Here is a 13,347-nt window from a genome sequence, read left to right on the forward strand (position 1 = left end):
TTGTTTTTGGTAATCTTAAAAAAAAGTGGGTTTATTGCCTGCATAGCGCACTATAAATCATTGCGCTTTAAAAAAATTATGTGGCTATTGTGTGTAAATACCTAACAAACTTGAAAGCATTCAAATTGTCTTCAGTATATTCCACATAATTATAGGCATGAGCAACAACATGCTCAGTGTAATTACAAATTTTTAATGCTTTTCATCAAACATATATTTTACTTTCATTATGTATATTATTAAGCATTGATGTAAATGTTCCAACTATAGACAAATTGATGTTCTATTTTTATTATTTTATTCAGTATACACATAATGATTAACTGATGTTTGAATATATAATTTGGTTTCTACATGAATTGAGTAATAGTGTTTGATTCTGCAATAATACATTTGTAAGTGTACATGCAAATTCAATCTGAAACTTAAACTTTTCAAATATCAATCAAGTGCAAAATGTTAACGTATGCATTACACTTCATCTGTAAACTAAGTAAGTTTTGCAAATATTCATTGCTACTAAAATTGCTGTTGTTTCTTGTATTAATAAAGAGTATCTCATTTTTCTAAATGTTTTTGATATTTTTCAAGTCATATTTGCTCAAACTATGTAAAATATATATATATTCTTAAGAAGATGCATTGAGTCCAAGATTCCTTTCAGATTGCATACCACACACTGATTAAAATGCTTTGGGGTCGTAACAACAATTCCTGGGGAGGTTCTTGGTTTTAGATTGGGTTGGGATGTGTGGCTGGGATTCCAAAAACGTGCCCCAAAATATAGCAAATTTAATGAAAAAGACATTCTGATTTTCTGGTATTTTTGAAAGTATTTCTGTTCAGAATGAAGGTAAATTAGCCAAATTCACTGGCATCACACTGCCACAAGATTCCAGCAATTTTGCCAACATGCAATGCACACATACACATACTATCGAATCCTATTGCTGCGGGTCCCAGAAATCCACTGCTGCCCAGCTACTTTGTGAGTACCAATGCAGTTCCAATCCAGTACCAGTGTGTGTGATTATGATGTGTATATTGCCAGTGAAGTATTTGCCAGTGAAGTAGCTGAATAGCAGTGTATATAAGGGGTGGCAACAATCGGAATCTGGTAGTGTAAGGTGCAATTTTGTTTGGAAATGTAAAAAATTTGGGGAACCTAATGTAATGTAATATGCACAAGCAGCATGTGCAATATAATATGCTTGCCTGCTCTACTGTTTAAAACAAATCTAATCATCTCTAATGTAACTTCCTAATTCAAAATGATAAAATGTTTTGTTAATGGGTAATAACGCACAGATATTCCATGCAGTTAGCTTAGCCCTTCCTTGACTTGCATCTGTAATAAATTGCAAATAAAATACCACATGAAATATCTTAGTGTGACAATTTGTCTTTATTTATTTGGGTTTATAGTAGTACCATTCATAAGTGCATTTATTATTTTACAACATAAAACAAAAAACAATTACAGTAAAATATCAAATGAATTTTGACACACACATAAAAGCATGTTTTTGCTGCGCCCAGTAACCACCCTGGGTAACCACCATGTGGGGTGGCAGGAATGCCAGCATTTGTCATGCAATGTTCATTCATTTGAAATTCTTACTGTAGGACAAAATATGCATGACAAAATGGATGAATTCCTGGAAGCAAATCCACAGCATGATTTACAGAAAAGTGAGGGAGCAAATCCTAATAAATATTGAGTCAGCCCAGATGAGCCAGTCAAACTGCAATGAGCAATATGGTAATACCAGCCTCCATCTACAATCAAGGCTTGTGAATTTGCCTCCAGACTTCATACACATTGTAGCATATTGAAGAATAACAGGATGCCGATATATATTAAGCTACACTTCACCTGACAATGGTATTTCATTAGTTGGCCATACTAGATCTTGGTATGTTGTCTTTTATAACATGTAAAAGTGACCTAACACAAGTAAATGAGGCACTGTGGAGTGGACAAAATCAACCAATTTGCCTATTGCACGCGGTTCCTCCATATGTGGGGACAGCCTCGAACTGGCAATAGTAATGAAAGGAAGTATTATGTAAATGTTATATGACTGGTTCAATTCCCATTCATGCATGCTGCCAGATCGAGGCTCTCCTTGCATATGGCCGAACCTTAATGCAATGGGTGAATTGAGAGAGATTTAAATATTACATTTACAATGCTCAGTCTAAATGAAAGCAGGAACATTTTGATTTTAAACATACAAACAATTGTTGTTTTTTCTTTGAAGTTTCTAGAGGTTTTGACTGATAATATTGCTTGAATAAAGAAAACGTGTTGTGTGATGAAGCAAAATCAAGTCTGAAGTTGGGCATATTTAATTTTCAGTTTTCTATATGATTGCATCAGTCATTTGTAAAGCTACCGTTCTGCAGAAAACCCCATTGAAATTGAACATTTCCAAAGATATAAACAGTTGAAGTGTTTCCAAAACAATAGGCAACAAAAGAAATGATTTCCTTTTTTTGGCTATTATCTGAAAATCAAGACAGTATTTCCAACATCCAACTGATTTTGCTTGATCACATCGCATATTAAAAATCCAAATCACATAAGTGATTAAAACTTGGTATGTAACATGTACTTTTAGACCCATAAAATGTTATGCCATCCAAAAATGGATTCTGTTAATTAAGCAAATCTGCTTGTTACTTCAAAAATACAAATAGTACTACACATAATTACATTTGGATACAAATGTTTTTAACTACATGGGAACAGTCAAATCAAGTCTGTCAGAGACAATCCCAATGAGCACCATGCCATTTCTCACTAACACTGATCAGCTCGTTATAGGCGAGAATTATTCGGTTTTTGTTATAAAGAGTCAATAAAGTCCCAACTCCAGTTACACCCCCAGTAAATTCACAAAAACATGCATCAGTTACGCCATATGCAACTAGGTGCTGCACCCAGCTATAAGGTGTACGCCATTCATTATCAATCCACGATGTCCTGCCTATTACGAGCTGATCAGAGCATAACAGTCATACTGTTTCATACATGTATAGCTACATTGGACAAAGATTCATTACATTATGTGTGTGGAAGTAAAACTGCCAAAATATACAAATATCAAATCTTACATAATTCAGCCATAATGTTCATTGATATATTTTACATGAGTTGCAAAAACTATGTACATGAGTTACATGAAAAAACCCAAATCTAGAAGCCTATTATCAAACCACTATTGAAGCAGGTATGCATTGGCCACAAATGATTACTATCAATCAATGAAATCAAGCTATTAAATCAGTAACAATTAATTCACAATTCACATATTCTTGGAACGTTTTTCAGTGTAAATTATTGAGTTAATAGGATTACAGGTTTTACTTGCTTCAGGTTGCTTTGAATGTGTGAACAATACTCTGTTAAAAAAATAAAATGCTTCAAAATTTAAATATTTTTGTAAATGATAAAATATGCCAAACTAACAACTTGTATTGTCAATTTTTTTGTGGTAATTTGTTCTTCATAAAACATTTTGTTTCCAGGAGACTTGTTCAGCTGTGTTATATTTGATGTTATAAGTATTTTACCAACAATATACATTTTAAGGCCAGAGTAATGGAAGACACATTCGTTCACGCCCGAATTTGAGATTTCTTGATATTTATCAACACTAAGATGTATTGTTTCACTTGAAACTGATAAAATACAACTTGCTAATATTTACTCGTATTTTTGCTTGATTTGTTTCACTCTTTTCAACTCTAAAAAGTCACATGGCTCAAGACAGCTTAGTAAATTGGCGGAAATAATGAGTCAGAATCTTGCGAATGCGAAATATTTTGATTACTGCTAGCGATTCGCTTAGCGTGACGTAGCTTAACTCTGCTGGCGTATGTCCAACGCAGTCTAGGCGCATTCGGTTTGTTGTTCACGCCAGCAAATGTGGTGTAAACAAAACAAAAATTTGCAGTCAAAATGCCACTTAGATTTTTTAATTATTTTGAATTTTGGCGCACTGAAAGCAGACATTATAGATTTATTGGTGCAAAAAGATGCATATTTAGACCATGCACCCGATACAGCTTTTACAAGCGTGAAAGTCTTACCGTTTTAAAATATAAGGACGTTTTGTGCATAATTTTGACATTTTTTTTACTAAAACATCGATTTCTCAGAGTTCACTTTTGACAATATTGCACGATTTTTGTGACAAGATAACTCGAAAAATATGCAAGCAAAAGGTAAACTTTTTGCACTATCGTTTAGAGGACATCAAAGCCTAGGGAAGGTTTTCTCATTTTTTCAAAATATTTGTTTTAAACAAAAATATACACCATTCTGTGCAATTTTTAGCTTAATAGAGTGACAAAATTGCTTTTTTTCACATTTCGAAAAAAGAGACGAATTTCAAAAAATAAAAAACCTTCCCTAAGTTCATGTCTCTTCTTTATGAAAAGCTAACTGAATTTTTTTTACTCCGAACGGATTTTTTTCTAAGTTGTCACAAAAAAATTGGGGTAAAAAAGTGAATTTTTGTGATTTTTTCAAAAACTCAAGATTTTTGAACAAATCTGACGTCACCATGGGATTCCTTGACTCATTTCCTTACCAAAAATGTATAGTTTTATATACTTATGACATACAATTCAGAAATAATGATGCTCGAATAGGTCCATGTTCTCTCCCATTACACTGCCCTTAACAAAGCATTAATACCATGTTTAAAAAATTATCCATATTTAATGTGTGAAACGTAATTCACAGTCAAAGTGTTATGTAACATCTCACCATTTCACTGGATCAATCTATGTTGCCCTGGAACATGATTCATATGATCACAACCCAGGATCACAACACAAAGTCTGTGGTATAGGAGGATCCAGTAACCAAGGAGTTGTATAACCACTTTGATGGCAAATATACTCATTAACTTTACCAACAAGTTTCCATCACTTCCTGTTAAGATATGCACATCCGATCTTGTATGACCTCCCAAGTGTAGAGTTTGTACAAAATGTATGACATAACCATGGGGTTCCATTCACTTCTTGAATGGTCATAAAGTTTGAAGGTAGAGCCTCGAACTGGCAGCATACATGGATGGGAAATGAACGAGTCATATAACATTGTGTAAAGTGACGTAATTCTTTCTTTCATGCCTATTACCAGTTTGAGGCTCTACCCAATATGGCAGAACCATGCAAGGGGTGAATACACCCACATTCTAACCCTGGCATAAAACACACAAATAAGTACATAATGAACTTACTGTGGAGGTCTTTGTATCACAAAATGAGGAATGTAATACCCTTCTATGGCTCAAAGACACTGGTTTTTGAAGCCATCTCCAACCGTGGACTCCATGGTTGGATCAGGTTCCACAGTTACGCATACTTCTTTGACACAGACCAACGTCAGGTATACACACAGCTGACTGAACAAATGTTGCCCACTACAATATAGGTCAATGAAACAAACATTTCATAGCTTTCATCCTTCTTCCATGGCCATACATGTAGAAGCCTCAATTGGCTGTGAATTTGCCATATTGTTACTAAAGTCTGTTTGCACTACTTGAGTGGCTGGTATGCGACTTGTCTTCATATAATTGTTATGAGTGGTACTTAATGGTGGAGCTGTGTTTGAACCATGAATAGTTAGTATTTGTGAATCACCACCAGTAGCAGAAAGTTCTGGGAAACATCCTATTGCAGTTTTTGGCCTCTTGTCATCTTCTTTATGATCATCTGCATCATACCATCTGAGACAAGCTGCTACACTGGAACGCATATTAGGGGCTGAAGATATACGTGCTCTTCTTAGTCTAGTAAGAGCTGTTTTAGGTCTGTCATATATGGATGGCACTTGTGGGTTGATGTAGTTAGGTGTTATCTGCATTGGGAGAGGAGTAGACTCTATTTGTCCAGTGTTCATATTGGTAAAGATATTTCTGTTTGGTTGCATGTGACTATGAGCAAACTCATATGTAGTAATGGGGTGTGTTGCATCCTCTACACTTACAGGATCACTATATACAGATTTTGTGGTTGTAAGATTGGCTATATCTATGACAGCTTTTGGTTTGGATATAGTGTTGACTAGGATCTGTGGATATGGATTTCTGCTGGACTCAGACTCTCTGAAGGTATCTTTATAGACGGATTCTAGTGGACCAGATTGACTGATTTCTTTCTTGTGCGGAACCCATGCTATGAAATCTGGGATGAATTTGCTTTTGATGTTGCTGTCTACCTTCTTCTTGCCAAGACCCTGTGAAAAACAAAAAAGGTGAAACAGAAAATATAAAATTAGAAATGTTGCTCATACCCCAAACATTATTTGAAAAATTTGTTCTCGAGTAAGCAATTAATAGTATTATTGTGCTATCTGAGGCAAGTTCTGTTTTTCTGAAAAAAGGAGGGCGGCAAACATGTAACTGCACAGCTGTATCAAAAGCATTAAGGAAGCCTTGTAGTCATTGTGATATACTATTGATATCTTTTCAGTTAACTTCTTTCTAATTTCAAATGTCAAACTATGATATAAATAGTTCAAAAATTGAAATGTTAAGGTGGGTTATGAAAGCTTATGAAGTGACCCTTTGTTCAAAATTTTAATTGAATTATTTTTGTTTTGTTTTATTGTCTAATATTCATTTAACATTTGATGTTGTTGTTTGTACCACTATCTCATTGCAAACTAACAGCACTTTCTTTTACCATAAAAGCTTTAAATATTTATTTATTTTTTTATTTAAATTAAAGAAAGCAACTGTCAGATGTCTTCACAACAGATACACATATATAAAACTAAGATTGATCTTTAACTTCATATGCTGGATAAGGAAATGAAACTATATACCATCATTCATCATTGTATGCTTTAGGATGGTTTTCTTAATCTTAAGTCTTGTTGGCAAACCAGACCAGTATTTTGATATATTATATTATCCTACAAAAATGTGAGTTTTTGACAAATTAAACTTAAATTTGGTACTTCATTAATAGCTCCCCTATCTGAGGAAGAAATTTCAGATTGAGACAGTGAATCCTTTACTGTCCTACATGGGTTGTTATCTTTGACAAAAATCCATTGTATCATAGCATTAACTGAAATTGTGATTCTTGTGCAGCTGTATACTAAACAAGACTATAGTTACTGGTGCTGTCTTATGTAACTACACGCCTTGGGCATAAACATGTGGGCAGGACAATCTGACTTAGCGACCAATCATATAAGGTGAGCTACTTTGATTTTAGATAAACAAATTTAAGACAGAAAATGCCACAGGTCTCTACATCACTTAGCTGTATATGATGCACCTGTAACAAGACAACAGCAAATGGTGCATCTACCGACGCACTTTGTCAGATATCAAAGGATTTTTTTCATTTTGAGTTCTTGCCTACGGCATAAACAAGTGTTGTGACAGATAACTACTGTATACTTACATCCTGAAAGGAAGTAACTGTGTTGAGGAATGAGAAGCGGTTGTCATGGTGAGAGAGAACTGTGTGTGTAGAGGCCGACTCTGGAAGGATGAAAGAAAAACAAATATTCAATTATTGTGCAAATCCCAACATATTACTGTACCCCTCCTAGCCATCTAGTTTTCAGATAGTTATCTGGGATATAATTACTCTGTTGTTACAAATGTAGACAGTTATCAATAATATTTACAATATTTGTGATTCATGTTGTCTCTCTCTGCTCTACTTTGACCCTATTTAAAGTAGATTATCTAAATATGAAAGATCGAGGGCAAAAACATTCATAAATAAAAGCCACAAAATACAACAAGCTGACATGCAATTAGTGTGTGCTGTGTTGTTATGCTTTTTATTAAAATTGAATATTTTATTGGACATACAAATATATAGTGTGAAAGTTGTGATAAGACTAAAATAAGCAACATTTATTTCAAACACAACTGAAAGTCTGAGTAACCATTTTATTGTGTTTCTTTCTTTTCACTTTTCATTATTTCAATCCTATCAAAAACATGGTTTGGCATTTTAAAATTAAAAAATGGTGTTTTATGAGGACAAAACAGGATAATGTGAGTCAAAACCATAAAAATTTCAGCAAAATTACCATTTTGGTAAGACCTAGATGCTTCACAAGAACACAGTCATGTAACTTTAGTTTTAAAAGTAATACCTAGAAAATTACATGATTGTATTATTTTTTTTAACAGTTAACCTGTCTAAACTAAATAAATAATACAATGTAAATAGCAAATGAACAGGAAGGCCTATAAACAAATGTATGGTACATTTGTGCCAAGAAAGCATTCCTCTACAAATCATTTCACCAGTAGTTCAGTTTGATCAGAGATTATTTGCTCTACTATTTGTCTAACTTGAGAATGCAAACAACATCAAATGAAAATCTCATCAGTGGGGGATATTTTCTGATTGCAATCAGCTCCCATGTACCGGTACTTATGGTACAGGACAACAGATTTATTGTACAAGTATACTTTTTGTGAAAAAATACTTTTGAACTAAATGATTTAGATGGTATTGTTTGACTTCCTACTTGCTCACATTTATATCTCATTTCAAGTAGATGAACTTTTTAACATGATAATGAATATATTTTCTTGCTAAAATTTGAAACTTACTCTTCTCTGACTTAATTAAGGGAGTACTACACCCCTGGCCAATTTTGTGCCTATTTTTGCATTTTTCTCAAATATTATAGCGCATTGGTGAGTGGTGACAAGTAAGATATGTATATTATAGCACTGAAAATTCAGCAACTCAAGGCAAGTAGTTATTGATTTATTGATCAAATATTGGTTTTCCCTCATTTTTGACTGTAACTCCACAACTGTTGTCTGTGCTGAAATAAAATTTCCAGTGCAGTAGTTGTGGTCCTTGCCCCTATAAATATCTTATTTGTCACCAATGCTTTATAATTTTTGAGAAAAATGCAAAAATAGGCACAAAATTGGGCAGGGGTGTAGTACCCCCTTAACAAATAAATTGAATTCAACTTTTTGTTACTACTGTAACGCCAGAATCAATAAAGTACATAATATTTCACCACATGACTCCACCATATCTGAATGTCAATAAGGTAATATACTTTATTATACTCAACAAAGGGTTTACAAAGTCCTTTACTTTTTATCTGAAGTACTAAGTTCGGTGTTGTGAAGCACTTATTGTATTTTGGAAACAATCACAGGATATCATACTGATGCATAGTAAAAAAATAATAACAACAACAAAACTGGCTGATTTGAGATCATTTGTAATTTTTATCAAACTTGTGCGTTATTTATAATGGTTATATGATCATTATTTTATGACAATGCTGCACTGCAGCTGCTGAATTTCTACAGCTTTATTACAGAATCATGAGTAGGCCTACCATTATAAAAGGGCTTTGCAGGAAATTGCAATCCTCAAGACTTATAGTAAATTGATGATTTCAAATGGGTGTCTGGTGTATGCTGCCATATGTTGGCACATAAAGTTAGGTGTACTTGAGCCAAATTGCTGTGGATTGGCGCTGATGAAAACACACATATTTATACATTTATGTGACTTACTGTAAGACGCCGTACAAACTTTCCTGGAGGCGATGGCTTGGCTTGTTGCCTGTATTCATTGACAAAGTCATTCCTGTGTTTACTCCGAAAATGGCCGTGGAAGCTGGAAGGATACTGTTGTAGAGACAAAAAAAAATATATGGTTGATCTTGACAGTATTGCATAAACTGTGTGCAACATGCTATATACATGTAATAGCTTTAGTGTAATGTCAAATGTGAGCAAGGCATTTTCTTGACAAGTTGAGTGTTGATGAATATTCAGTCGGCCCCTTCTGATGTTAAAATATGAGGTGTAACACGTATTGCAAGTCAATACATTGTAGCCTTAAATTATCATTCAGACTGCCTAATCTATAGAATTCATCATTCATACATGAAGTAAAATTAGGGAATAAAGTTATTGATTTTATTGAGTTATTTATCAACATATTATATGATAAAATACACATGACAGTATCAATATAAAATACATGCAATCCATGATAAATACCAAAACAATATACCATCATTCATACATCATTTAAGAACACAAATACTATGTTAACATTATTAATACAGGGGTTTAAGGTGTTTAAAAAAAACCAGATAGCTCATAAATTTTTTAAAGTGATCTTGGATCATTAATTTTGAACTCAGTAAAGTTTCTGTTAAAGGAGTGTTTCGTGATCCTATCATCCCCTTTTTATGACATTTTCATTAGATATATCCAGGAAAAAAGCTTATTCCCAAATTTTCACTTGATTCCGATTCTGCGTTTGCGATTTATGCATGATTATGTGTATTACACTGCTCCATATAGACAATATGCGATATCTTTGCTAAACAAATTAATCTGCAAGAAATTTTTTGTACATGAACATTATGTAGCCATAGGTTTCCAGTGATATAAAAATGTCAACTTTTTTTGAGAAAAGTGGGGGGATGATGCTGTGGATCACGAAATGCCCATTTAAAGCCTTAATGTACGATCTTTTTAAATTTTTAGATTTTTTTCTTTTTTCTTCTAAAATGATAATATGCAATCATTATGAAAGTTCCCAATACATTTGGACGCTTGAAAACATTGGGAAATTTGCAAAGAAACAACATCATAAACTTCAACGATATCACTGAAGCATCTCGCAATATTTGGATTAGGACAGCGAGTGCGGCCTCAGAGTTAGTCTCCTACGCGGTCAGTTTGAGTTACGCTCCCTCCACATGTGGAGGAGCGTAACTCAAGCTAGTTTTATCTGAGACTACGGTTTGCGATCGTGGCCGACATAAAGTCATAATCTAAAATAATTATGACTTTATGTCGGACCAACAGATAATCATCCCGTTTTACTACAAATAGGACGAATTTGACAGTTTGCTCATAGATTTAGGTTAGAACATGTGTAAGTATTACAAATATGCCAAAAAATCGGTTTTGAAAAAAATAAAGGTAAATTCTGAAAAAAGATCGTACATTATGACTTTAATGTTTTCTGTCATTTCCATGAATCAAAAACATCATTACAAAATTATTTGAGCTTGGTCTCAACAGCAAATTTATTATGCCCTCCTGGTAGTTAGAAAAATCATCTCCTCCGGGTATTAAATTTCATTTGTATGTTTACAGTATTGTAGAATACGGTACACATGGCCTGGTACATACACCCCTACATGCCACCAAAGGCAAAAGCACTCACCATGCACTGTGTGTGTGAGCTGATAGAGACAGACATTTCCACGAAATATATTTTATCAAACTTACCCAGGTTCCTTGTGAGTCTGCTGCCATGGCTCGCTGGATATCTCGTTTCATATGGATCAACAGGGTCTAATATTATGAAGAAAACTATTTAGAAATATAATTGATATTACAACATCACTATATAGTTCAGTTAACAGGATTACAGTAACAGCTTCAATATTTAGCTTTCACTATTTAGCGCCGTAACTATGGACCACGTCGAAATGTTTACGGAAGTATAAACGCTGTCGTCAGTTGGCTAATGATTATTCATTACATCAATCAATTAACTCGACACTATTGACCAATCATAACATCGCGATGCATCGGTGGGCTGGTCAGAATTCATAAAAGGAAAATAATATACCATATTTAGAAACTGACCTGCGCTGAGACCTCACGCATGCGTATTTACAGTATTAAAAGTCCAAAGAAAAACAAACAGCTGGATTTTTAATGTTTTGGACGACAGCAGATTTTACGTCTTGAGAAAATCGGGAGAAAATACGGTAAAAGTAACAATAAATACTCTATATCTGTTACCAGTATTGTATTAGTTAATTAGTATTAGTTAATCATCAAAAAGGAAAACAACGTGCAAGGAGCTGCAAGGGTATTCTTTTTCGATAAATGTATTGAACTTGAATGATGTCGTCTGCTACGCAATGTACACCCAGCACACACAAAACGTTTTCGACATCATCATTCGCAAAAGGTTAGAAAAAGTTGCCAGAAAACGTTTAAATGTCGGGTTATATAAAGGATACATAAACGTTTACATAACATTCATGACATTCAAAAACATTTGATGATAACGTACTGCAAATTTTCTAAATATTTCATGATTTGGCCAAAAAACTTTGCCAAAAATATTTATTATTTTACAACTGTACAATGACATTTTGAAAACATTTAAAGTATTGTTGTAGTATATTTTCATACAAAACGCTTTAAAACATTTTCACGACCTTTTATAACCTGACATTTAATATTATTAAAAAACAAAACCCAAAATATAACATTTTAAAACTTTTTTAAAACGTTTTTTTGTGTGGGTAATTGGGTATACAATAATAAATGCATTTTTCATGTTTCCACCTTTATAATACTATAGGGTGGTCACATGAAAATTTCAAACCCACCAGGGTTCACAGTTTATCGCGTTTTCGCGTCCAGGACGCTTTTTGAACTCACTGGACCCGGAAAAAGTAAGATTATGTAACCTGAATGGGTCCAGCATGCTATGCTTGGACCCGGAAAAAATCCCATCCAAGAAATAGAAAATATCATCATAGATCGCCATTGCGATAACCCAGCTCAATCGGCTCACTTTTCATTCATAAATTACATACAATTACAAAAATCGCTGCAACATGATACACACCTCATCGCTATTTCATGCACAGATATTTGATCAACGATACGAGGAGAACTGTGGAAGAGGTTGACTTGCGATTTCTTTTTTTGGATCGTGCAAATATTATGTTACAATAAAAATGTCAACAAAACAGGGTCAATTCCTGGTGACATCGCGAAAACACGTTTTTGCGGTAGTTGTATATTTCAACCGAGCAAATATAACAAAATAACCAAATAATTAGATGATTAAAGTAGTGCATGTTATTAGGTAGTAATTGTAGTTCTTTATGAGAAAGTCAGCCGATCGCGGCTAGTCGTCCTTTACCCAGTAATTTGACTCGGCTTTGGTAAGTTTTGGGTGCCGAATTCAGCATACTTTTAATATTTATCGTTTGCACCAGTACTGAAAATACATTTCTGGGTGTTTCTGAAGTTTCGTACATAAGTACAATTTGGACCCACAAAAATCAATTTGGGACCCGCAAATTTCAACTAAATGGGATCTGAATGGGTCCAGCATAAAAAAGTGGACCCGGTTATTTGAGAGCAAACTGTGAACCCTGAAACCCACCCCTGGAATTACTTTTTCTGTCAGGATTGTTCCTTCTGCAAAATGATTTAAAAAGCTTTTGAATCAACTCAATCGGACAATCCGTTGCGAAGGTACAGCCTTTTAAAGATTCACAAAATTGGCCATTTTTACCCCATTTTTAGG

At 34.0% G+C, this 13,347-nt stretch overlaps 1 protein-coding gene across 1 annotated transcript; it reads right to left on the minus strand.

Annotated features, from left to right (window-relative positions):
- Window positions 1-4,416: 4,416 nt before the first annotated feature.
- LOC140147426 (uncharacterized) lies at window positions 4,417-11,345 on the minus strand. The gene is made up of 4 exons (XM_072169204.1): window positions 11,295-11,345; window positions 9,555-9,668; window positions 7,444-7,521; window positions 4,417-6,262 (listed from the first exon to the last, which is right to left on the minus strand). Exons 1-4 carry the CDS (start codon window positions 11,343-11,345, stop codon window positions 5,483-5,485), a joined length of 1,023 nt encoding a protein of 340 aa, XP_072025305.1. The 3' UTR covers window positions 4,417-5,482.
- Window positions 11,346-13,347: the final 2,002 nt, after the last annotated feature.

The sequence above is a fragment of the Amphiura filiformis genome, chromosome 3 (assembly GCF_039555335.1).
Source record: "Amphiura filiformis chromosome 3, Afil_fr2py, whole genome shotgun sequence".
Lineage (NCBI taxonomy): Eukaryota > Metazoa > Echinodermata > Ophiuroidea > Amphilepidida > Amphiuridae > Amphiura > Amphiura filiformis.